This window comes from Xenopus laevis, chromosome 1S, assembly GCF_017654675.1.
Source record: "Xenopus laevis strain J_2021 chromosome 1S, Xenopus_laevis_v10.1, whole genome shotgun sequence".
Lineage (NCBI taxonomy): Eukaryota > Metazoa > Chordata > Amphibia > Anura > Pipidae > Xenopus > Xenopus laevis.
In genome coordinates, this window is record NC_054372.1 from 16,306,718 (window position 1) to 16,333,933 (window position 27,216).

Here is a 27,216-nt window from a genome sequence, read left to right on the forward strand (position 1 = left end):
GGGTTTCTGGATAACAGGTTCCATATAAGATTCCATATAAGATCTCTAAGATCCATAGCTTTGTACCTGATAAAAGCTCAACTCTTTCATATACGCTATTGCTCTGTTGCTTTATTGGCTATTTTATCCCAACATTCATGAAGATCCCATAAGCTGGCCATAGACGCAAAGATCCGATCGTATGTGTGGAGAGTCCCGACATTTTTCTTCCCACGGAGATCGGTCGTTTGGCCGATCGGACAGGTTAAAAGATTTCTGTCAGCTGACGATAATATCTCTGCGTGTATTGCCGATCATACGATTTTCAGAGGGAGACTGTCACCAGCTTTGGTCGGACATAACTTTCGTATGATTGTTGTCAGGGGCAGAACATCGGCTGATCTGTTCTTTTATTACTTTATTTGATCTGAATGGTTAGTGGCAGGTCGGGAGATGGGGAAGTCCTATTGTTCAAGGATTCGAACGATTGGATCTTTGCATCTATGGCCAGCTTTAATCAGAGCTCAGATAGCTCTCTCCTAGAGCAGTTGTTTGCTTTAGTTGACCATGGTGGAGCTCAGAAGCATAAGCAGTTCATGTCCCCTAACGCTGTGCATTTACCACAATGCGGTTTTAATTTTTTTTAAATGTTTGTTTTGTCACTGGGTCAGCACACACATTTTTTATGGTTGTTTTATACTTTATATGTTATATTATTTCAACCCATTCCTTTTCTGTGGAAGGTCTGGGAGAAAGGCTGCTATCATCCACTGACCATAGAGATAATTACTAGAGAGGAAGAATGTCTCCAAATAGAACATACAGTGTATTTCTTATAGAAAATGATCACACCAGATTACCAGCAGAAGCACTAAACAGAGCTCGGTCATGGCACACAGTCACCTTTGCAAAGCCTCCTATTATTATTATAAATATGTATTTGTAAAGCACCAGCATATTCTACAGCACTGTACAATAAATTGGTGTATACACTGATATTTATATACATAAATACAATGGATAACTGATACAAGGGGTAAAAAAGGGAAGGGGTAAGAGACATACATATGGGCAAGATCAGGAATCAGCAGGATGAATGTGAGTGGGTGAAGAGGTAATGAGCGAGGTGTTGAGGGTTTAGTGAGTACCTGGATATAAGCAGAGTTGTAAATTGCTTTCCGTGTCGGTGTCATTCCTTTGAACTCTATTCTGAAATGTAGTTGACGCTAGTGTAGGTACTAGCAGAGTGCAGTGTCCGACTGGGGCGTGTGGGGACCACAGGCATACCTCCCAACTGTCCTGGTTTTCCCAGGACAGTCCTGATTTTGACAGCTCAACCCGCAGTCCCGGATTGATCTCCTGCACTGAACAGCCAGAAAAATATACAATGTTTCATACTTAATGGGCTTTCGGCAGAGAGCCCAGAATACGTTGCAGGTGCACTTAGATACATTTGTAACAATTTAAGATAACCAAAGAAACTGTTGTAATAATTTAAGATAAGCAGGTCTCTTGGGGAAACTGTGACTTGCAGCTTAAAGGGCAATTCACCTTCATTAGCAAAACTGTAATAACATAAAAACCACAGAAATGTGTTCATACTTTCAGAACCTGCCACATTTTGTAAAATGAACAAAAATGGACGTGGTCAAAAAAATTTCGCCCCCTTTTTTTGTACCGCTTTCTATTTCCAAAATGCTGGGAGGTACAGTATGCCACTGGTTGAGTGGCATGGCAAAGTAGGATGAAGAAGAACGTCTGGAAAGAGAACATTCATTGAATCTGTTATGGAAATCAAACTACAGCACATACTGTAAGACAAGAATACGTTCCCCAGCAGAATCACTCGGCAGAGCTCAGTCTTGGCACACAGCTTCTCCTGCAAATACAGCTTTTACTCGTCTCCTTGAATAGAACCTGCAGTGATGCCACGTACAGCATTGTTGCCTAATGCACCGTGTAAACTTGCAAGATTTTCCTTTTCTCTTCCAATCGATTTCATCTCAAAGTACAGTGAATCCGAGAAGATTATTTATTCATTCCATGCACTTTAATCCCGGAAACATTGTTCTACACTACATGGGGGGGGGGGGGGTTCTTTAATATCTGATATTAAACTGGTCTCAGTTGTACAGAAACTGTTCATTTAGGGGGTTATTTATCAAGGTCTGAATTTATCTCAGTATTTCTAAGTTAGAAATCTGAGCATCACCTATTGCCCAAATGGACCTTATTTATGAAGAAAAAAAAGGCAGAAAAAATAGGGTCGGGCAAACTTCGAAGCAAAAAACGCAGGAAACTGAGAATTAGCCATTCTATAACATACTAAAAGTCAACTTAAAGATGAACCACCCCTTTAAAGGGATACTGTCATGGGAATTTTTTTTTTTTTTAAAATGAATCATTTAATAGTGCTGCTCCAGCAGAATTCTGCACTGAAATCCATTTATCAAAAGAACAAACAGATTTTTTTTATATTCAATTTTGAAATCTGACATGGGGCTAGACATTTTGTCAATTTCCCAGCTGCCCCTGGTCATGTGACTTGTGCCTGCACTTTAGGAGAGAAATGCTTTTTGGCAGGCTGCTGTTTTTCCTTCTCAATGTAACTGAATGTGTCTCAGTGGGACATGGGTTTTTACTATTGAGTGTTGTTCTTAGATCTACCAGGCAGCTGCTATCTTGTGTTAGGGAGCTGTTATCTGGTTACCTTCCCATTGTTCTGTTGTTAGGCTGCTGGGGGGGGGGAGGGGGTGATATCACTCCAACTTGCGGTACAGCAGTAAAGAGTTTATCAGAGCACAAGTCACATGACTTGGGGCAGCTGGGAAATTGACAATATGTCTAGCCCCATGTCAGATTTCAAAATTGAATTTATATAAATCTGTTTGCTCTTTTGAGAAATGGATTTCAGTGCAGAATTCTGCTGGAGCAGCACTATTAACTGATTCATTTTGAATTTTTTTTCTTTCCCATGACAGTATCCCTTTAAGGCCACTGAGAGCAACAAGGGGTTGGGAAGCAACTTGTTGCTCATGAGCAATTGGTTGGGGATCACTTCCTTAGATGGTGCTGGATTAGTTCGGTAATGGTACAACCAGTTATGGTTAAACTCTCAGCATTCAATGACGTGTGTGTGTACAGTTTGATATAACAAGACCACTTACCCTCTGTTGGACCACTCTTGCCCATGTAACCGCAGCACCGTGGTGAAGGTGATATGGAGAAATAATCTTCTTTATTGTTCTTATAGTCATAAATTTGCTGTTGTCGGTGATTGCTCTATTCAAATTCATGTCATGAAGAGATGCAGCTGTGAGACCGAGGGAATGGGAATAGAAGCAATTCCCTAGTACTTTAGGAATATGGATATTATGCTGTTTTATTGGCTAGTACTGAATACCAAGCAGGTGATTTATCAACGTTTGAATTGGAGTTTTTGCCACAATTCAAATTTTTCTGTGCACAAAAACTCACAAATTCAAATTATATTTTCAAAAATGTAAATGTTTGGTATTTATTAAGCTTCGGCATCTTAAAGCTTGAGTGTTCAGGTAGAAGTCAATGAGAATTGTCCTGGACAATTTTCTTTTTAATTTGAGATTTTTGAGGGTTTTTTTTTGAGCTTGTAAACTATATTGAAAAGTATTTTTTGAGTTCACGGTTTTTATATTCGGATTTTTTTAATAAAAAAATAACGAACATTTAGGTTTTTTTTAAATGTGGGTTTATTCAAAGTACAAAGGTACAAAGTACAAAAATTTAGATTTTTGATAAATTAGCCCACAACATTCACATCTTGGTCCCAGGATGAGACAGTAGTAATTACAGACAGATACATCTTTCATATGGGGTCAGCAGAACCATTAATTCCTTATAACCAGATGAAGCAAACTTGGCTATTGGTAGCCCCTATGAGAATTGGCAGCCTACAGTAGGTTCTGTATGGCAGTACACCTGTTTTTTATGAAACCAAAACTTGCCTCCAAGCCAGGAATTCAAAAATAATTTTTGGATTAGCATTCAGTTATAATTTATAGATTAAACTTCGGGTTGGACTTTTTATACAGTCAATGGCATGAGCACAATTCCACACACCCAAAATAACGGCAGTATTTATGCGGGTCCACGATTTCAGTGAATGAGCCCCATCATATCATATGATTGGATTGCTTTTAACAAAACATGTATTGCAATTATAGATCCACCGAATCCAGGATTTGGTTCGGGATTCAGCAGGATTCGGATTCGGCCGAATCCTTCTGCCTGGCCGAATTGAACCCGAATCCTAACATGCATATGCAAATTAGGGACGGTAGGGAAATCGCGTGACTTTTCCTCACAAAAGAATAATTTTTTCCACTTTTTCCTTTCCTGCCCCTAATTTGCATATGCAAATTAGGATTTGGTTCGGTGTTCGGCCAAATCTTTCATCAAGGATTCGGGGATTTGGCCCAATCCCAAATAGGGGATTCGGTGCATCTCTAATTGCAATAGCTTGTGATTAATGTGCTAAGTATAGCTCAGGTTAATTATCAAATATTATCTTTACAAAAGGTCTTGATAGCCATAACCTTTTCCACAAACGTGGCATATTCTGAATAAATCATCTATTTATGTTCTAGGACTTCAGCCTTGAATGTGGGTTTACTGGATGTCTTTTAGCAACGGCACAGATGTCCTTGGAGAAATGAGATTGCAGGAAATGTATTATATTATATTTACCAAAATGAGAACAGAAGGTTTATTGAGTAAACTGATACCATTGTGATTGTTACAGTTGCAGTAGCCTCTGTACTAGTGGCATTATAAAGTAAAGTCCAACAATGTAAAGTAAAATGCTACTAGAGTGTTATTATTCTTTTCCTCATTATACTCGTTTCATGGAAATGTGTGAATATATTATTGTCACCCCAATCGCTGGATTCTGTGAAGGCTTCCAGTTCTTGGATAATATGGCCCGCTCTCACACCCTGGCCTTCGAAAGTAGAAGCCTGGTGCATGGTGTTGGAGGGGTCGGCACCCTCCCAAGCAATCAATTTCAAGGGAGATCCCCTGCTTGAACCAGCCGCGAGTGCCAGTGTAATCTTGAAATTGAAGGCTTCCAGTTCTTGCCTTGCCTAGGCTGTCACAACCCTCCTTAGCACTGCCTCCACTCTCCTTTTTGGTTATAACAGGAGTGCCCATACTTGAGTAATGCGGGGTCTATTTTTTGTGTTGTTGTCCCTTTATGATCTACATCCATAAAATCACTGTTAGCATTCTGAAAATATTACAGTAACATAATTAATATCTGAATGAAAAGAATAAAACAGGAGGGTGATTTAGTCAAGTTAGTTTGTTGACAGTGTCTTGAGATCTACTGATCACCAACTAAAGGTCTACTGGTAGATCCCAATCTACCATTTGGGCACCCGGGGTTATAATCTCTTTATATTAGTGGTTTGGAGACAAATTTGGTTCAGTCCTCCTTTATATTTCAGCATTCGGTAAGGGTCCACTTTAACTTATAACTAGGTTACAAAAAGGTAGGATTCGGTTCATTGGTTCAACAGAGAATGTGTTTCTACTGCTCAAGTGTCCAATAGGGGCAACTTAAACCACTCCAGCCAACACTTATATATAATGGGGGATGGAAAGGTGATAGTTTGATCACAGCAGTTTAATTCCAGTACAAATTTTAAAGTGATAAGGACATATTCCTGCAGAAACCTGCCCTTTTCTCAGTATTACTTAATCCATCTGGTCCTCGGGCTCCAAAATGTAGATTGTAAACTATATGGTGCAGAGACTCACTGTAAAATTGATATAACTATATAGTACAGGTATGAGACCTGTTATCCAGAATGCTCGGAACCTGGGGTTTTCTGGATAATGGATCTTTCCATAATTTGGATCTTCATACCTTAAGTCAACTAGAAAATCATGTAAACATTTAATAAACCCAAAAGGCTGGTTTTGCTTCCAATAAGGATTAAGTATATCTTAGTTGGGATCAAGTACAAGATACTGTTTTATTATTACAGAAAAAGGGAATAATTTTTAAAGATTTGTAGAATTGTAGATTGTCTCAGAATACCACTCTCTACATCATACTAAAAGTTTAAAAAGGTGAGCAACCCCACCAAGAAAATCAAGTAAAAATTAAATAACCCGAATAGGCTGGTTCTGCTTCCAATAAGGATTAATTATATCTTAGTTGGGATCAAGTACAAGCTACTGTTTTATTATTACAGAGAAAAAGGAAATCATATTAAAAAAGTTGTACTATTTATTATGAGGCCCTAAAATCTGCCAGCGATGGCTTCACTCACATTGCAACACTTTGCCAGGTGTAGATTCGCCAGGACGACGCTAATTCACTAAAATCCGAAGTTGCGTCCAGGGCACCGAACCCTGGAGAAGTTGTGCTAGCGTTACTGCACCAAGTGAAGCGAAGTCGCGCTAGCGTTGCCTAATTTGCATACGGCGGGAAGTTAAAGTTGAATGGACGTATATGTTGCAGCAAATACATTACACTACACAAGCCCGGGAAACCTTAAAATAAAAAAAAGTTGTTATAATGCCCTACACATGAAAAAAGACGCCAGCGTTTTTTGGGACTTAGAAAAATTTTCAACTATTTCTTTAGGAACTCCTATCTACTCTATTGTACATCCCCTGGTCTGAGGTGGCGAAGGCAAGTCTGGCGCAGGAGGTAACGTTCAGTAAAATCTGCATCTTAGTGAATTTGCGCAGTTACGTCCATTCGCCAGAGCGCAAATTCACCAGGTGTTAGGGAGCAAATTACCACTCGAGTCTATCTCCTTCGCTAGCGAAGTTACGCCGGCAACCGTTAATAAATCATCAAAGTACCGAAATGACATTACGCTGGCGAATTTAAGTAGTAAATTTGCCCTACTATGTTGACTCAATCCAGGTAGAACACAAATATTTATTCACTGTCTTGTGGTGGCTTTGCTTTCAATGAGCATATCCCCTGCGTCCTTATTTCTGTACAGAAAGCTCACTCACAGCCCCTCCCTTTTTCACAGTAAATCAGTGAAGTACCGAAATGACGTCACGCTGGCGAATTTTCGTCCACGTTTGTCACTTCGCCCTTTAGTAAATTTGCCCCTTTGGGAGACAGCCATAATTTGGAACTTTCTGGATATTGGGTTTCCGGATAATGGATCCTATACCTGTTTTAGCATATAACTGATATAGCACATTGGCCACACATTATATTGGATTTGTATTAGGATTGAATTTTTATTAGGATTATTGTAGGCCCTAAATATTTGTTTTTGCACTGAATAGACATTTTTAAGATGTATGTTGCTGTTTTATGATGAAAGCCCAAAACAAAGGGCAGGAGTCCTACTCTGTGAAGCAGATGGGGGCATCAAATATTCCAAGTGTGTTGTTGGTGGGGTATTTAAACAGCCCAGAAGGGTCCTTCATTTTCTACCCATGCCTATCAAGGGGTCACGGAAATGAAGAGCCCTGTAAGATTCCCAATAGAGTAAAGAAGTATTTTTTTATGATGAAATGCACGAGAATAAAGCAATTTTCCATGTCAGACAGACTTAGAAACTGCCTGGTGTGACAGTTTGGGCTTTTTTAATATTTGTTGATTCAGCCTTTTGGACTGGAAAGTTTTATGCCACCTCTTCTGTATTCATAGCAACTAGAGATAGAGGCTTTACCATGCCCGTGACTGTTTGGCTTTACTGCCTCCATCTAGCAAAGAGACCATGAAAAGCTCATGAATTTTCCCGTGAATTCCAGGGAAAAAGCAGAATGATGAACAATCTATGTAGCGGCATCCTAACGCTGTAGTAAATATAGGGCTCAGTCAGGGAAATATTAAATCAAAGAAGCCAACTGTACGACTGTAAAATGGATTTATTGTCACTGTATAATATATATGTTCATGTTTAATGAAAGACACACAGTAAAAGTTACAAGTAGAAGTGATTGTGTAAATTCTTTATACTGGAGAACCTGTGTGTAGGATTTGATCTTTTTGCCTCCTTTAGACATGTGTTCAATGGTCTGTCCTCTACAGGGCTGCCAGTAGAAATCACGGGGCCCCATACAATAAAATTTTCGGGGCCCCCTGGGCCCCGCCCACCCTTGGGCCCAAGCCCCGCCCGCCCTTGGGCCCAAGCCCCACCCACCCTTGGGGCCAAGCCCCACCCCTGATCCCGCCCACTCCACACACAGACATCAGCGCTAAAAAAGTAACCCCCCCACACATATTGATGGTCAGGGTCCCCTTATAAGGTAAAAAAACATTGGCGCCAGGGCCCCCAATAAAAGGGGTTTTTTTTAAAAAAAAAAAAGCATTGGTACAAGTTAAAAAAAAATTTGGGCCCCAAAAATTATGTTTTTAAAAAACCTTTGCGCCAGGGCCCCTTACAAGTTAAAAAAAAATTGGGGCCCCAAAAATAATTTTTTAAAAAAACATTGGCGCCAGGGCCCCCCTTACAAGTTAAACAAATTGGGGCCCCAAAAATAATTTTTTAAAAAAACCTTTGCGCCAGGGCCCCCCTTACAAGTTAAAAAAAATTGGGGCCCCAAAAATGATTTTTAAGAAAAAACTTTTGCGCCAGGGCCCCTCCTTACAAGTTATGAAAAAATTGGGGCTCCAAAATTTTTTTTAAAAAAAACTTTGCGCCAGGGCCCCCCTTACAAGTTAAAAAAAATTGGGGCCCCATAAAATATTTTTTTGAAAAAATTGGTGGCAGGGGCCTATAGATTATTAAAATAAAACATTGGTGGCCAGGGGATAAAAAAAAAACCCCACATTGGTGTCAGTAGCATTGAACTCGTGGCTTCAGGACTTCAATTACAGCTGTTTTCGTGACTTTGGGTCTTTTCGCTGCTTCAGGACTTCAGTGTCGGCTCCTTTTCGCGACTTCGGGTCTTTCCGCCGCTTAGGACTTCGTATGTTCGGCACTTCCGCATTCTGCCTCTTTGGGACTTCGCAAGCAGAGGTACGGCTGCGGAGCGGTCAAGGGGGCCCGGCTCTTCGAAAAGTGCAGCACTGCTGGGCCCCCCTTCAGCCCCAGGCCCGGGACACTTGTCCCCCCCTCTTCCCCCCTGATGGCGGCCCTGGTCCTCTACGTTACTCCTACATTAGTCAAATCACTGTAAAGGAGATATCAATAAGGAACTTTCAAAAAAATGTCTCTTTAAGAATTCAAATTCGACTATTCACCACCTAAAACCGGCTGAAATGGGAGAGGTCCAGGGATCAATTTGGAGATGTTTGCAGCCTTCTTGACATTCGAGTTTCTGGATCGTTTGAATATTAATAAATTTGGATTGATCGAATTTTGAATTTATGGGAGTTTTAAAAAAAAATGAATTTGAAATTCGACCCTTGATAAATGTGCCTCTCCGTATTATGAATGGAGCCATGTTCTGAACAGTACATGATACAAACAATGTAGGAGAGTAAAATAATTCACAGAATAAAATATAGTACCAAGGTTTATTGTATCATTACCTTACAGCAGAAAAAAAATTCAGGCAATGCAAAACAAAATGGCCTGCACTCGTTTGATAAAGATATTACAGTATATTTAAACAGGTGGAGCCTCTGTTGAGGCATCTGGCACAGACACACCTTGAAATAAAGTAGAATAGAATAGGATTTCCCTGCATGTGCCAGATGCTTTAATAAAGTCTGCTTCATGTGCAGCTTCTTGTTTTTAAACCATTTTAAAAAAAAAAATTCAGTAAACTGAGCTATAGATTTGGCGAAGCTGCACAAAGATCTGAGCTAATAGTTCTTGTGCTGCATTAATTCTCTCCGAATGTCTTTTGACTCAAAGGCACTGGGGATTTGTTTTTTTTTAGGGAAGTTAGTCTCTCTCCAAAGGGATCGAAAGTTAAATTACGAGACCACAGTCCTGGCGTCCTGTCTTCTCCCTCGTGTGGTGTCCTAGTGCCAAGATAGAAATTCTTGGGACAGCTCCACCACTTTCCTATCTTAATTTCATGAATTGAAATCATTCGTTAATAAACTCACTTACTATAATTTGTAATATTTAGGGATGCATCGAATCCACTATTTTGGGTTCGGCCGAACCCCCGAATCCTTTGCGAAAGATTCGACCGAATCCAAATCCTAATTTGCAAATTAGGGATGGGAAGGGTAAAACATTTTTTACTCCTTGTTTTGTGACAAAAAGTCACGCAATATCCCTCCCCGCCCCTAATTTGCATATATAAATTAGGATTCGGTTTGGCCGGGCAGAAGGATTCAGCCGAAAACCAAATCCTGGATAACAATGGTAATATTTATTAAGTACATGCACTTAAATTAATTAATATGTATCAATTGTTTTTGGAAAGGATTGGTTAACTTTAATTCAATAATTAATTAATTGATGTGATGGCACAGAAATGGTTTTATTAGAAATTAATTGATTTGGATATTATAGCATCTTGTGTGAATGAATTGGCATTTTTTAATAATTGATGCACTTAACATAACATAATTAATTATTTAATTATTTATTTTGGGAAAAAGTTGGAGTGTGGGGGTTTTACTGCTACTCTACTTAAAGCAGACACTGTTTAGTAATCGTACCTCGTCTACACAATCCGAAAGCAACTAAGTGGAAGTGAGTCTTTAAATAATTACAAGGAATTTTTTTTTCTTTTTTTTAATGCAGCGTCAGAGATGTCAAAGAACTAGGTTACAGTTGGGGCAGATTTATCAAGGGTCGAATTTCAAAGTTAAAAAACTTAGAAATTTGACCATCGAATAGGCCAAATTCGATAGTTGAACTTTTCTTTTTGAATTTTTTTGCCCGTTTTCGGTCAAAGTAAAATCGTTCGTCCGTTCGTTGAAATCATTCGAATCGAATTTTTAAAAAAAAATACTTCGACTTTTTAAAACTTAGCCAAATTTTGGCTATAGGTTCTAGGAGGTCCCTATAGGCTAACATAGCAATTCGGCAGGTTTAAGGTGGCGAAGTGTCGAAGTAGAAGTTTTTTTAAGGAGACAGTACTTCGAATTTCGAATGGTCGAATATTCGAAGTATTTTCAATTCGAGTCGAAGTCGAATTTGACCTATTCGATGGTCGAAGTACTCAAAAAAATACTTCAAAATTCAAAATTTTTTAATTCAAAAATTCACTTTGACCCTTAGTAAATGTGCCCCTTAATGTTCCATTCTGGTTGTGCCCATCCATCGATGTGTTAGAACAGGGGTCAATTCACAGACGTCTGTGGGCACCCCTAGACCTGCTGATGTTCCCATCCCCTTCCTCTTATTCACGCAAATTTTCATCATCGGGACCAGAGTAATGGGGATTGGAAACAAATTTATCTCCTGCGCATACCCAGTGTTTCTGAACTTATGTGGGTGTGGTTGGGCAGCATGCCGCCCCCTAAAATCTTACCACCCTTGGCCCGGGGCCTTGGTGGCCTCGCCACAAATCCAGGCCTTGAGGTTAGTAGTGGGTTATTGGCTACAGCAGAGTTTTATTGCACTGGGAAATTTAGCAGAGGAACATTATGCAACTCTGTCAAACTGAGTACTATTTCATTCTACAGCTCTGAAAAGTGCAGGACATACTACTATTTCTGTATTACATAGAGTGAGAGAAGAAATAGAAAGGCAAGTGAACTTTAATTCAAAGGAAGCTCTTTCCCCATATGTAATAAAAGGCACTAAGTTTGCCCAGGAGCAGTAATCCATAGTAACCAATAAGATGGTGACCAGTAAATTCTACCTACTGATTGGTGGCTATGGGTTACTGCTCCTGGGCAAACTTAGTGTCTTTTATTACATACCCCCCTATATAGTGTTCTCCACTGTTGTGTTGTTTTCCCTTTGTGCTTGCATTTGTGTTTGTTTGTTTGCATCTGTCTTAATTTGCTTGCTTGTCCATTCTCATCCACCTTAGCACAATAACTTGCTCTCCGTGGAACGCGTTGGTCTCCTTGGTGTGCGCTTCACTTTGCTGTATAATTTGGTTAACCTGAATTTAAAGACTTTTAAGTTCCTACTCTTTTTTTTTTGTTTCCTTGCGCATGTTCCATTAGGCTGCCTTGACATCATAACAACAAGCAATGGTAGGTGCCTTCATATTCTTTTAATTCATTCTGCTGATTTTTTTGGTTTAACCAATGCAATTTATTTATGTATTTTCACAATGCTATGACTGAGTTTGTTGAAAAATATATATATATTATGAAAATGATCAAGAACTATTACTTAATGTTTCATTTTAAGACTGTGTGCAATGTATCTACAAAGGCATACATTAATGATACAAGTATATCAAGTACAACAGATGAACTGGTCTTCCCCAACATCATCCAACAAATGAAGCTTACATTAACTTTTCTTTTAAATTTGTATTCTCTGCATATTTGTGGTCTACTCTGGCTATGGAATCTTGTTGGCTTAGGAACATTAGGATACACCATGAATGGATGGCTTTATATTAAAAATACCTCTAAAAAGCATTTGGAGTATGAGAAATGCTAATAAAATATAAACATTCACCACAAATATGGTATGAAGGGAAGAAGAACAACATGAAAAACATTGTGCATAGGAAGGTCATGTCCCATCTATAAGTGAAGACTAAAGCTCCCCATAGACGCGACGATTCTTCTTGCCAAACGACCGAATTTAGGGAAGTCCGACCAATCCTTCGAAATTATCGTGCGGTTAGTGGGATTCGAACGATTGTACATCTTAAGATTTTTCGGCCGACGTCTGTCGGGAAATTGATCGGCCAGGTCAAAAATCTTTGTCGGTCCCAGTGCAATCTATCTATGTTTGAAGAGCCAAGCAGGCAGCTCCCCTTTGTTTTCCTGGCAAATTGGTCTTTTTAGTTGATGGTAAATTCGTACGATCGTTCTGAGAAGATGGTGGTCTCACGATCAGGATCTGATCTTTTAAAAATCTCAACATCTATGGCCAGCTTATCTCATGGATATACTGAGGTTAGGAGCTGCATTTTATGAAGAGGGATGCCCGTTCTGCCTTCAAGATTAATTCATTGAATCAATTGACACTCAGACACTCAGATGTCACCCTTATTGGTTGATTGTCAGGCTTTGTGAATACAACCAGAACCCAGGGGACAGCTGTGCAATTGCAGTGGGCATTTGCGTAAATATTTGGAATACATATGTTTTCCTCATGCAGTGGGAATGTTTGGTTTGTAGACGAGGAGAAGAAATCAAATTCAAATTCTCAATAGTCTACTGTATCCACAAAACCTCATTAATAAAAGACAAATATTGCCCTTGGAGCCACTATGCTCCTAACAATCTCAATCACAGCATACATGAGGTTAGAGACAGCATTCTTTCCAAAAATATATATATTTGATGAGGAAATATAGAACAGAGATTGTACAAAACCAATGCAATATGCAGTTTTTCCTTATCTAGCAAATGTACCTGCCAGGAAAAGAAAGATTACCGTAAATCATGCATAAAAGTATATTTGCATGGAAACCAAGCTTGTCCAATAGAGCCGAGTGCAGCATAATATATTTGTAGTATTAGTATCTCATCCAACATTTCAGTCCCAGCTGGGGATGAGAAACGTTGGATGAGATCCGGTATCAATAAAAGAGAATAATTTCACAAATCACAGAGAGTGCTGATCCTTAATCTGTTCATATTATAACCTTTGATTGTGCACCTCACAATTGCGGCCTCCGCACTAGTGTTCCTGCCTCCCCTCCCGGCATGTAAGCGAGGGGGGCGGCATTGCAGGAATCGGCCATGGGAAGAGTCAGGCCGGAGGGGGTGGCGGCTCAGCGAGCAACAGATCCAACCCGAACCCACTATGAAATAATAAACCGCAGCAGGTGCCGTATCTCTGCGAACTCTAGAGGACCCGGCAGCAGTGGCTCTGGCGCTCTGCCTTGCCTCCCAGCTCCCACTAGGATACACCGACCTGTTGTCCCCGCGGCCCGCCCCCCACAGGTAGTTTGTGCTTTGGCCCTTTTCTCCTCTGCACCCTGTGAGTGCTGCTGTCGCTGCACCCTCATTCTCACAGTCTGGAGCAGCAGTGACGGATGGGGTTACAGGCTGCACAACTGCAGGCATCTGAATTTTTTTCAGGGGGGGCAGCTGCCCCCTCTTGCCCCCTTCTGTGGACACCCATGCCTGTACCATGCGAAAATGCCCAAAATCAAGGTTGAGATTGCCAGCAGCTTGGGGCCAATGAGTTAAATTTGGCATCTTTGATGTACTGTGGAAGGCTTGCCCACTGTTCTTAGAAGCTGTAATACAGCAACAGCTGCTGAACTATAGGTTACCCCCATTGAGCTTTTATAAAAATGGATTTTTAGTGTGTTTTGTTGCTCACTAGCTTAATATAATATAACTCACAGCTGTTATGGTATGATAATTACAGTAATCATTATTTAAGGGAATTAAAAGACATCCAGACATCTACTTTATGTACGTAACCAGGAACCACCGAGTTGTGCGCTATTGTGTGCTGTTAGGGAGTTGCTTCTTAAAATGCAACAAAATTTCCTTAAAGGAGAAGGGAAGGCAGCACTCGGGGTTGCCAAATGTTACTTACCTGAAACCTGAAACTCCTATCAGCAGAAAACTGCACCGGCCCGGGGTTATACCAGTGAGCACCACAGGATAGGAAAAAAGGATTCAACATTTCTCACAGTGATTTTTTATGACATTTACCCACTTATGGTTAAAACAAATTGTGGATCAGTCACAATTTTTTTTAACTGTGCCATGAATGTGCCAATGCATTATACTCATTTAAATATAAAAGGAATATGCTTTTTAGTGTTTCGGTTGATTTATTGAAAATTTCTGCAAAAACGCTACTAGTCCCACCCATGTGTTCAACTTCATGTTGCCTCCTATCCCAGGCTGTGCAGGGGAGGTGGCAGCACTCGGCACACTGCACTGTAGGACAGGAACCAATCAGCAGCTAGGCAGACCTGATAGGAAACTGAAGCCTGTCTTTGCTTGTGTTGCTTCAGGGTTGTGATAGGCTAGCAACCCCAACTACTGGACTTCTGCCAGTTACTCTGAGATCATTAAATGTGTGGTGCTGATGTAAGTACTGGGTGTAGGTGGAAGGCACATGATGTGACTCCTGATTCATTTGCCAGGGTACGGATAGGGAATTAAATATGTGTGCCAGGCTGTAGCTATAAGTTACTAAGCATTCAGCAACAACAGACTGTATCTGCACGATACTTCATAATTGCACAACCCTATTCCATTGTGAAGCAGCCCGCGTTAGTGATGAATGGTTTAATTAGGCTTTTTCATGGGAACTGTCATTAAAATAAAGAACCTGGCTTTTAAGAGATGTAAAAGTAATCAGGTTAATAAAGTCAGGCCTGGATGGTAGATCATTCCCTACATTCCCCTCATTGGACATCTTCTGAATCTTGCCAGAATGGAAGGGAGGGGCCCAGGATTATGGGAGACCCTCACCACTTGGGGAGGCACATTTATTAAGGGGCAGATTTATCAAAGGTCGAGGTGAATTTTCGAATTCAAAAAATTTTAGCTATTTTTTGTGTACTTTGACTAGGGAAAAGTCCAAATTCAAATCGAATTTGAAAAAAAATCAAAAATGTATTGTCTCTTTAAAAATTCAACGTCGACCATTCACCATCTAAAACCTGCCAAATTGCTGTTTTAGCCTATGGGGGACCTCCTAGAACCTATTTTGAGTCAATTGGTGATTTTTTGGGAAAAACTTTGATTCGAATTCGATCGAATGCTCTATTACTTTGATTCGTACGATTCGAATTGGGCCGAATATGGACCTGTTCGATTGAAAACTGACCTATTCCGCCAAAAAAAAAAACTTTGACTTCTCCAAAAAGAAAAATTCTTAAAGGGCCATAGTATGATAAATCTTGAAAATCAAATTCGAATTTTTTTTAAAAGAGTTTGGATAATTCCCTAGTCGAATTTGAGTTTTGACCATAAAAAAAGTAGAGAATTTTAATAAAATAATAAATCCGCTCCTTAATGTAGTACATGCCATTTCAAGAGGACCTTTGGAAAAGAGGTTTGCGTGGGAATCTTTGGTGAAAAATTATATATAAATACTGATTGATACAAGAGGTAAAGTGGCCCTGCTCATTGGAGCTTACAATCGAAAAGAAAAAGAATCTGTAAACTTAGGGCTCGGTACGGCAAAAAGCAACTTTTAGGCAAAGTGTGGCTTTTGCAGGACCAAAATTGGTTTGAAGATTATCTTATTGAGCAAGGTAATGGCATTGAACTTATGTGTCCAACAGCTTAATGTACATATATAATACTTTTGTATAATAATCATTTTAAAAATTTGGTTACCTCTGCCTAATGGAATACTTTGCACACAAGCTTGTCCTTGGTCTAATAATCAGCAGCGTTCCTAGAGGGGGGCGGGCCCTGGTGCGTGATGCACAGCCGGGCCCCGCCCCCCTCCGTACGGCGTGCTGCCGGGTTGATTTCAGTGGCGTGTGTTGCTGCCGGGGGCCCTGAGGGGGTGCGGGCCCTGGCCCGCTCGCACCCCCTGCTCCCCCCGGTAGTTCCTGCTAATAATTGAATAATGTTTGGAGACCAGAAAAGACCGGCAGGCAACTCGACTTTAAAATAACCACGTAGGAAACATTTGCATAATTATTCATTGTTTTAAATTCCTACCTTGTCCCAATACAAGCTGTTCACAGAACCCTGTGTTATCAAGATGGAGATCGAACATCTCTGTTCCCTCGCTTTGGGTTATTTTCTTCCTTGAATTTTAATTAATTTTAAATTGGTTACTTGAATCGGTTGTCACAGTGTGAGATCATAAAGAGATTGGAGACTGTGGCACAGTTCTGGAATCCTGTTCTAATGTGTCAGAGTGGACCTACTTCATATATTTATCCTCGGGATCTTCCAGTCAGGCCCTGTGCAACCCTCTTATATGTGAGGGAAGCTTGTACCAACATGGGACACCATAAGAAGTTGTAAAGTTGTCATTAGGCAGCCTCATGAGACACATTCACCAAGGTTACTCTTCCATGGCTAGAAGTGCAGATACTGCTTGATCAGAGAATAGAAAGGAGCAGTACAGAAAACAAAGCCCCCTTTACTAGTGCTATCTTCTAAGCCAGGATACATTACTGTTTACACATGGCACTTGCCATTTTCGGAGAGATTTGTGTAGAAAATAACAATACTAAGGGGCAAATTTACTTATCTCCAAAGTTGTGCCAGCGTTGACTTCGCCAGTTGAAGTTTCGCCAGGGCGCCGCTAATTCACTAAAATCCGAAGTTGCGCTAGCGTTAATTCATCAAGCAAAGCGAAGTTACGCTAGCGATGCCTAATTTGCATACGGTGCCAAGTTAAAGTACAAGGACGTATATGTAGCAGCAAATACATTGCACTACACAAGTCTGGGAAAGCTTCATAAAATAAATAGAGTTGTTATTTTGCCCTATACATGTGCCCAGCGTATAGTTTTGGTGCCATATGTTAGGAAATGTAGGGGGGGAGGAGGGTATCCCCCAAAAAATGTACGATCTTTTTTAGCCTATCACTCTTAAAAAAGTAAAGGACGCCAGCGTTTTTTTTGGGACTTAGAAAAAATTTCAACTTTTTTTGAAGCAAGCCCTATCTACTCTATTGCACTTCGCCTGAGGTGGCGAAGGCAAGTCTGGCGCAAAGAGGTAACGTTCAGTAAAATGCACTAGTTAGTGAATTAGCGTAGTTACGTCCCTTCGTCATAGAGCAACTTGTCGTAAGGGTGTGAAGTAGCGCTAGAGTAGGTCCACTTCGCTAACGAATTTACGCCAGCACCCGTTAGTAAATCGGCAAAGTAACGAAATTACATCACACTGGCGAATTTGCGCTAGCGTTAGCCGCTTCGAGATTTCGTGAATTTGCCCCTAAAACTCAGTTATAACCTAATCTTAATAAATGTATTCAGGAAAAAGAAACATCCAGGACTCTAACAAGGATCCTTCCCAAGAGGTTTTATTAACCCAGGTCAGCAAAGGACCTCCTCTTGAGGACAAAAAGCAGATAGTCTCACAAAGTTGGTACACTGCACTACTATATGTATAGGAAGATGCTTGTACTCCTTTCTGTGCTTGCTCATGCTCTGGCCAACTCTCAGGAGCCATCTCACTAGGGAACTAAAGGTGACCATAGATGTAACAATTACGATCTTTCTTGGAAAAGATCTTTCCAAGAAAGATCTTTCATTTCAATATACATGTGTAGAGCTGAATCGTCAGATATACAAGTAGAAACAATAGAATCATACCTGTATCTGCGCTTCAGCACAACAATGGCCGATGCTTGGGTGCCGACCGATATTGGTCGGCTTGTTTCCCACCATACACGCACCGAATATCGTACGAAAATTTGTTTTGTATGATATTATCTGTGCGTCTATGGCCACCTTGTCACGGTCGGCACCCTACACCAGAACAGATGCCAAGCACCTTGGTCTCGGCTCGACTTCACCAGTTAAGTGACCGCCTTTGGCCTCGGGAGGAGCCCTCGGCATACTCAGATGCCACCTGGACTTAACGAGAGGTGCAAGGCATAAGTTCTGGCAGGCAATGGGGCACGACTGTTCTACAAGAATGCTGGAAGATAGGAAGCCACAGGAACAGGCAGGCCGGGCCAGCCCAAGCAGTAGAATAGTCAGATCAGACTTAGGATCGAGAGCGAAGAATAGTCGATGGCCAGGCAAAGGATCAGGGTTGGAGAGTTCAGAGTAGTCACAGACAGGCAGGATCCGGATTGGAGAGTTTAGAGTAGAATTCAGGCAGGCAAAAGGTCAAACACAATAGATCAGTCAGAAAAGGTAAATACAACACCCAGGAACAAGGCAAATTGAACCTAACAACGGGCAACTTGCTAAAACCTAAATTCCCCTTAAATACATTTGAATTTGGCGCCATTGCGCGCTGACGTCACACGCCAGCGTCACTGCGCCTTTAAGAACCGAGTGTGCGCGGCGCGCGCGCCTTAGGGGAAACCGGCACCAGGAAGTGAGCCAGAGCTGCAAGAGCTGCGCAGCGGGCGTCCACGCCGAAGGAGCGGCGGTGGACCCCACTGCCCACTAGACCACCAGGGTAAGTCCTGACACACCTTTAGCCACCTGGGCATATTACTACATGGTTGATTGCTGTCAGACCCTTCACAGCAGAGCTTTCAACTCTCCCATGTTTACTGGAAAGGCTTTTGGCTATATATATATATATATATATATATATATATATATATATATATATATATATATATATATATATATATATATATATATATATATATAATCAGGTTCAGGCAGAGTGGTGTATGTTTGGTTGGGACATAATTTGACGGGGGGGGGCCATTTATATCCTAAATGGGGTTAGAGTTCCAGCTCTGTCATCCTGGCTGAGCTCACCAGGGCCTCCTAACTGCCTCCCTGGTCAGGCAAATTTCAAAATGATAACTGGGGACCTTTTAAATCCTCTAGCAGCACCTGAGCTAGTGTCCTCAATGATTCCCCAGCCATGCTCACCCCAGCATTGCTGTGTAGGATGCCCTGCATGTAACTGGATTGTTCCCTTGCCTCTGGCACTTCCTGATGATATCACCTGGGGTGGGGCCCAGAGAGGAGAACATGGGGCCCAGGCTGTGGAAACCTGTTGGAGGACCAATGTATATTATTTCAAAACAAAGCCCCTTTTTATTAGCTTTATTAGTTTACCCAATATGCAGTATATTCACTCCCCCTTCACATACATGTACATCAGGGGTGTAACTTCAGAGGAAGCAGACCCTGTGGCTGCAGGGGGCCGAGGAGGTATAGGGGCCCAAATTAATGAGTAGTTTTAATAAATATTGGTAAAACAGGACAACTTCTGGAGAGTTTAGGGGCCCCTCAAATTATTTTGCTGTGGGACCCAGTAACATCTAATTATGCCACTGATGTAAATTATACAGTAACAGTTCTTAGATGACTGACGGAGTTATGCTGAAATATCTGACAGATGGTGTAACTAACAGAGATGAAGTTTATCATGACAAATTCACATACCGGTATATATTCTGGACGTTGATTGGAGATGGCGATTTCTGCAAAGCTCACAACTGTGAGTAATTGTAAAGTCAATAATATAAATTTTATTGTAATAAATAAAAAAATCGGCATTACATTGTGGCCGTTTCCCAACCATAGCAAGAGACCATGTCCATGTTACACAGTGGAATATCCGAACATTAAATTATATTATTATAGAATTTCAAAACAGGCTCAAGGATCGAGGAAAGTCCTTTTCCCATAGCAGTTGATGTTTCAGTGCCTTTTCTTGTGGTTTGTAATTAGTGCACTCGTCAGCAGATAATCAATGTGATTTACTCGGAAGGGAGGTTTCTGAGAACCAGTTGAGTTCACTATTGGAGTAATTTGCTACCATGTTCTCTACCTTCTTCACAGACAGAGTTAAAAACAACAGAGGACAGATTAGGTTGGAGCCATAAACCACCAATCATTATGTGCATAGGGGTGAGTTTTAGTGGGCAACAGGGCAACTTCTTTACATTTTCTCCTCTCATGCTTCTCTCCTGAGCTTGACTGGGGTGGGGAAAAGGCAGGTCGCTACCATATGAGTTGTGCTTGCTATAAAACCAGTTCTCATCTTGCCTCATGTGAGAAGACATGTCTAATGTTATATCATTGCAAACATTGTTGCTATAGACAGCCATGCCAAGTAGTATCACCAGTACCCTACAGGTTTCTAAGTAGACCACGGATAATAGCTTTGATAATACAATAACACATTTTTGTCTGTGAATTTTCGATATAAGGTATATCCTAGCTTACAACCTGCTCTGACTATATTTTTACGTCAAGAAAATGAATGGACTCTGCATCTGCATTATAACTGGGGTGGGTAACAGATTTAAAGGAACATTTACACAAAAACATTAAAGGACAAGGAAAGTCTAAAATAGAATAAGGCTAGAAATGCTGTATTTTGTATACTAAACATAAGCATGAACTGACTGCACCACAAGCCTAATCAAACAAATAATTTATGCTTTCAAAGTTGGCTACAGGGGGTCACCATCTTGTAACTTTGTTATACATCTTTGCAAGACTAAGACTGTGCACATGCTCAGTGTGGTCTGGGCTGCTTAGGGATCATCATAAACAAAGCTGCTTGAGTTCTGCATGGCTGGGAAGTAAGGCGGGGGCTCCCCCTGCTGTTCATAAGTATGATTGTTTCCCTGCTCAGCAGTTAGGGACCATCTGACAATTCCTATCCACAGCAGTAAATGAAGGGAGAATTTCACTGCATACAGTCAGGTTTCTTATAAAAACGGTACACATTTTTTAATAAAAGTATATTGGAGAAAGGTTTCTTTTTCATTAAAGAAAGTAAAAATGGGATTTAATTTTTTTGCCTTTCCTTGTCCTTTAAAGGGATTCGGTAATGCTTTTTATGATGTCGTTTTTATTTCTAAATTACACTGTTTACATTGCAAATAATTCACTATACAATATAAAATGTAATTCCTGAACCAGCAAGTGTTTTTTAGTTAGTCTCAGGTCATTTTGCCTGGTCATGTGCTTTCAGAAAGAACCAGCACTTTAGGATTGAACTGCTTTTTTTGGCAGGCTGTTGTTTCTCCTACTCAATGTAACTGAATGTGTCTCAGTGGGACCTGGATTTTACTATTGCGTGCTGTTCTTAGATCTACCATGCAGCTGTTATCTTGTGTTAGGGAGCTGCTATCTGGTTACCTTCCCATTGTTCTGTTGTTTGGCTGCTGGGGGAGGGGGGAAGGGAGACGGGTGATATCAATCCAGAATAATCCAGAACAATAATGTACTGTTGTGCTGCACTGGTAAAACTGGTGTGTTTGCTTCAGAAACACACCTCCTACTGTCATGGGAAAACATTTTTTTCTTCAAAACACATCAGTTAATAGTGCTGCTCCAGCAGAATTCTGCATTGAAATCCATTTCTCAAAAGAGCAAACAGATTTTTTTATATTCAGTTTTGAAATCTGACATGGGGCTAGACATATTGTCAATTTCCCAGCTGCCCCAAGTCATGTGACTTGTGCTCTGATAAACTTTAATCACTCTTTACTGCCGTACTGCAAGTTGGAGTGATATCACCCCCTCCCTTCCCCTCCCCAGCAGCCAAACAAAAGAACAATGGGAAGGTAACCAGATAGCCGCTCCCTAACACAAGATAACAGCTGCCTGGTAGATCTAAGAACAACACTCAATAGTAAAATCCAGGTCCCACTGGGAAACATTCAGTTACATTAAGAAGGGGAAAAAAAGCACTGCGTATCTTGACAGCGCTATATAAATAAATGATGATGATGATGATGATGAAAAACAGCAGCCTGCCAGAAAGCATTTCTCTCCTAAAGTGCAGGCACAAGTCACATGACCAGGGGCAGCTGGGAAATTGACAAATTGAATATAAAAAAATCTGTTTGCTCTTTTGAGAAATTAATTTCAGTGTGGGATTCTGCTGGAGTAGCACTATTAACTGAAGCGTTTTGAAAAAAACATGTTTTCCGATGACAGGATCCCTTTAAGGACGGTCCAGTAAAAATAGTGAGGAGGAGATATGAGTATGCAACAGTAGTGCCTAGCACTGGTCATGATCTATTAGGTGAAAGCTTGTTTCATATTATATTCGTTTAGAAGATGAAAAATATTATACTTTTTAAAAGTCCAAGTGAACTCCTGCAGGACTTGGTTATTTTCCTAGCACTATTTACACTTTGTTCAAGTTCAAGCCGCATCATCTGATATTTGGTAATGTCCCCCCGGTAGGTGATCATAAACTTTACAATTAGTCTTTCCTGTGACCATTGGTCAGAATGTTCTGATGAACTGACCGATATCCAAGCCAATATCGACTGGCTCATCTTCTGCCATACATGCACTTAAAGGTGGCCATACACGTAGAGAATCGCCAAACAAGCGGATCTCTCCCCAATATGCTTACATTGAGGTGGATGATATCAGGCTGATCCAATCGTGGGCCCTAGGGCCCAACGATTGGATCATAATGCAGCCATTACAGGCGGTCGAATCGTGGATCCGCATAAACGCACAGATGCGGCTGTGATCAGGCTGTGCCCACGCTGACATCTGCCCGACTTTCAGCCAGATATCGATCAGGGAAGCCCGTCTGAGGGCCACACACACAGGCCAATAAGCTGCCGACTCGATCTGTTGACAGCTTTTATCGACCCATGTATGGCCAACTTAATACTGAACGCAATTTTTTTTGTACTATAATATATCTGTGTGTATAGCCACCTTTAGTCTGTGATAAGCAGCACAGTATTTACTATACAGGCTGTACCTAGGGAACTGTCCTAGGGGTGTCTATATCGTGAATAAAAATGTACAAAAATAAATTTCCCCAGCCCACCCCAGGGGTTCTTTCTTATTCTTTAGTGATCAATGCCTTCTTACAGGAAAGTAGTGTACGCTGAGGTCTGATGCTTTGGCCAGTACCAGACCTAAATACAGTCCTGGTAATAAAGTTACAAATATATGTAAAAATTGTTGTATCTGTAACTGTGTTCCCATATTTATTATCTTTCTACCTGCTTCCCCATGAGTAACATTGGCATCAATAATTATTTCTATTGCCTAGCCAGGTGGCCAGTGGTATCTTTGGGGCAAAAATATTTTTCCAGGTCCAACCCACCCTCCACGGCAATGGGATGTGCTTCCTCCATAGTCACGCTTCTGCAGGTGGCCACCCTAGTTCTAATACAAATAAAGAACAAAGCTAAAATTCTGTGACATCATTATAGAGGTTTGATGACTGCCAATATGTTTTGTACAATGGCAAATAATCTTTCCTTACAAAGAAAAAGCCACATCTTTAGAAATCAAGACAAACCCAGAAATATATGTAAATATTTTTTAATATGAAGCTATAGCCTTCTTCTATCTGATTTTTTTGCAATTAACATTGCGAGTCGTAAAAGACATCCCAATAGAGAACAGCACTGCAGATGTTTGGAAGTTCCTCCCTGCAGAGAATGATAATTGAAATCTATAAAGAACCATCAAACTGCGCATTGTCTCTAATTAGTAGGAACCAGTTCCTTTTTGCCTTGGTGTGCTTAACTGTTCCCTTCTTCCTCCATTATGTTACCAGCTGCTGTAGATCATGTTCGTTGTTAAGGAAGAACGTCAAGCTATTAAATTCAATTTTGCCAAAAATGGATGTTACATGCCTGTGTAGCGTGTAAAGCGCCGTCATATGGTTGTTAATGCTGGCAAAGGAAAGGTTGTCAGCCGGAGGAATCATGGCTGTGACACATTTGGCACAAAGCAAATATTTTTCTCAAACCTGAAATGGTGTCTAAAAAGCCTACTCTTAGGGCTCCTACTGACGAGCAGTTGGAATAGACGCATTAAGCTTTTCTCAATGGGCTGTACTCACACAGGCGCGTGTAGGCGCCGAACGCAGGTTGAGATGCAACATGCTGCATATATCCTGCGTTCGGCGCCTACACGCGCCATTAAAAAAAGATAAATGCGTCTATTCCTGCGCTCCCCTTCGGCTGAACGCAGAATAACGTAACGCAGGGGAGCGCAGCTTCAACCGCTCGTCAGTAAGAGCCCTTACTGGGCTTCTGTATGGCATTTTGGACATAGCATGGCTTATTTCTGAACAAAGGTGCAAGTGCAAAACTATTCTCAATTATGTATGCCTTTAAAAGAACAGTAACACCAAAAAATAAAAGCATTTTAAATTAATTAATATATAATGTACTGTTGCCCTGCACTGGTAAAAGTTACCGTATATACTCGCGTATAAGCCGAGTTTTTCAGCACCCAAAATGTGCTGAAAAACTCAACCTCGGCTTATACGCGGGTCATACCGTAGATACGCTCCTTCCGCTCCTTCTGTACATTTTTATTCACGATATAGACACCCCTAGGACAGTTCCCTAGGTACAGCCTGTATAGTAAATACTGTGCTGCTTATCACAGACTAAAGGTGGCTATACACAAAGATATATTATAGTACAAAAAAAATTCCGTTCAGTATTAAGTTGGCCATACATGGGTCGATAAAAGCTGTCAACAGATCGAGTCGGCAGCTTATTGGCCTGTGTGTGGGGCCCTCAGACGGGCTTCCCTGATCGATATCTGGCTGAAAGTCGGGCAGATGTCAGCGTGGGCACAGTCTGATCACAGCCGCATCTGTGCGTTTATGCGGATCCAAGATTCGACCGCCTGTAGCGGCCGGCGCCGCTACCCACGTGGCGGCCATGGGCGCCACCATTTTGGGAGCGAACGCCGGCAGGGAAGGACACGCCGCCCGGAGCTCCTGGACCTGCTCCGGGCGGCGATTGTGACAGTCAGTCACAGACAGTCCTGCTGGGGCCGGGTCACAGGGGGTCGCACTGCTGGGCTGGAAGTCAAAGCTCTGCGGGACAAGAGTTCGATGCTCAACGCTCTCCTTCGATCTTCGCTCTCCAGTTGCTCCCTCTGTCTCTGCAGGGCTCGCAGGGTGCTGGGTGTAAAGGGGAACATTTCTCCAGCCATTTTATGAGGGATTTTGATGTTTTCACCCCGTCGGATCAGCAGTGGCATCACTATGCGTCTGTGCTAGAGAACTGTGTCCTATTTATAACCTGGCCCACACTGATCCTTCTCAGGGTAAGCATATTTTTGCAGTGTCATGTTCCTGCTGATGGAATTATGGGGAGGCTCTTTTAAATAGTTTTAGATAGATTTCTATGCCATAAAACATGATTACACATTTACACATTCACATTTTGAAATCTGACATGGGGCCCCTAGGCTTATACACGAGTCAATACATTTTTCCAGTTTTCTTAGGTAAATTAGGTACCTCGGCTTATACACGGGTCGGCTTATACACGAGTATATACGGTATATGTTTGTTTTTAGAAAGTCTACTATAATTTATATGAATAGGCTGCTGTATAACCATGGGGGCAGCCATTTAGGCTGAAAAAGGAGAAAAGAAACAGGTTACTTAGCAGATATCAGATAAGCTCTGTAATAGAATACAATGGTATAGGGTTGCCACCTGTCCGGTTTTCCAAACTTCCTGTCCAGATTTCCAAATTAATGAATTAATCAATGACATGGCGATCAGCCAATTGCTGATCGCTATGTCATCAGCCACACCCCTGATGTCACCCGCCCTGCCTACGACATCATCAGTTCCACCCCCGATGTCACATGGATGCATTTTATTGCAACCTAGAACCTAGATATCCAGTTGTAGTAACACACGTAACAAAATGCTATACTTATTGTACTCATAGTGCCTTTAGGTCTGAGACAATTCCAGTTACCCAGCATTCTCATGGCAGTACATTTTCACCAAAAGGCTGCCAAAGTTCACTCATACAGTATTGTATTGCAGTACTAATATTACTATAATTATGTACAAGATTAATTTGCAAAAAATCTAATACTAGGTTCTTATATGTTATACTCTTGTCTGCAATAAATCCACCCATGTTTAGGACAGGGAAAGACAACCAGGGCCACTTTAAAGCACAAGTTTGTGCCCAGGGCAAAAATAACATGGATGTTCCCTTATATACCCCCCACAAGACTAGAGTCCTCCAGCGGGTTGGGTACCCACAGGTTACCCGGAAAAACCTGCGGGTTGCGGGTAGAAGGTGCGGGTATAGACGCGGGTTGGTGGTTCTGTGGGTTTGCGGGTCGGGCCACGGGTCTTCTCAGTTTTTACTCCTTTTTTCTGATCACACCTACTTCCAATGATGTCAATTCCGGTTTGCAAATGACAGCACTTCCTGATTCTTGATGGTTAGCGGGTCCGGGTTGCGGATAAGGTACTCGGGGGTCGGGTAGCGAGTCCAAGCGGGTAAGAATGCAGGTTGCAGGTCTGGGTTGCAGGTTGGGGGTACGGATCAGGTTACAAAAAATGGACCTGCGCAGGACTCTACCACAAGCAACATTTTGACATAACTGATCTTAATCTACTAATAGATGTGTGATGATTGAAACAAAAAAAATAATCCTGAAAATATTTCATTGTACGTTCTTCAATTTATGGCATGATTGCTGGTCCTAATAAATATTACCGATTAATGCTGTTAGGCTAAAGGCAATAGGGGTTTTTGACAGTCGCTGTGTTTTACCAGTTGCTGCTCCTATTCACTGTCCCATATGAATTGTTTTCAGGAAAACACTCATATTTTTATTATGTAGTAGGATGACCCGACA

At 41.2% G+C, this 27,216-nt stretch overlaps 1 protein-coding gene across 4 annotated transcripts in view; it reads left to right on the forward strand.

The window, feature by feature from the left end:
* The window catches only part of LOC108706535 (serine/threonine-protein phosphatase 2A 55 kDa regulatory subunit B gamma isoform), a 73,961-nt gene that overhangs the window by 17,290 nt on the left and 29,455 nt on the right, over positions 1-27,216 (forward strand). For 2 of the 4 annotated variants that reach the window (XM_018243037.2, XM_041579397.1), the window contains one exon: positions 12,029-12,058. The exons of the other annotated variants lie outside the window; for them this stretch is intronic. In XM_018243037.2, coding sequence (XP_018098526.1) covers positions 12,029-12,058 — 30 coding nt within the window. The remainder of the gene's footprint in view (positions 1-12,028; positions 12,059-27,216) is intronic. 4 annotated transcript variants of the gene reach the window in all.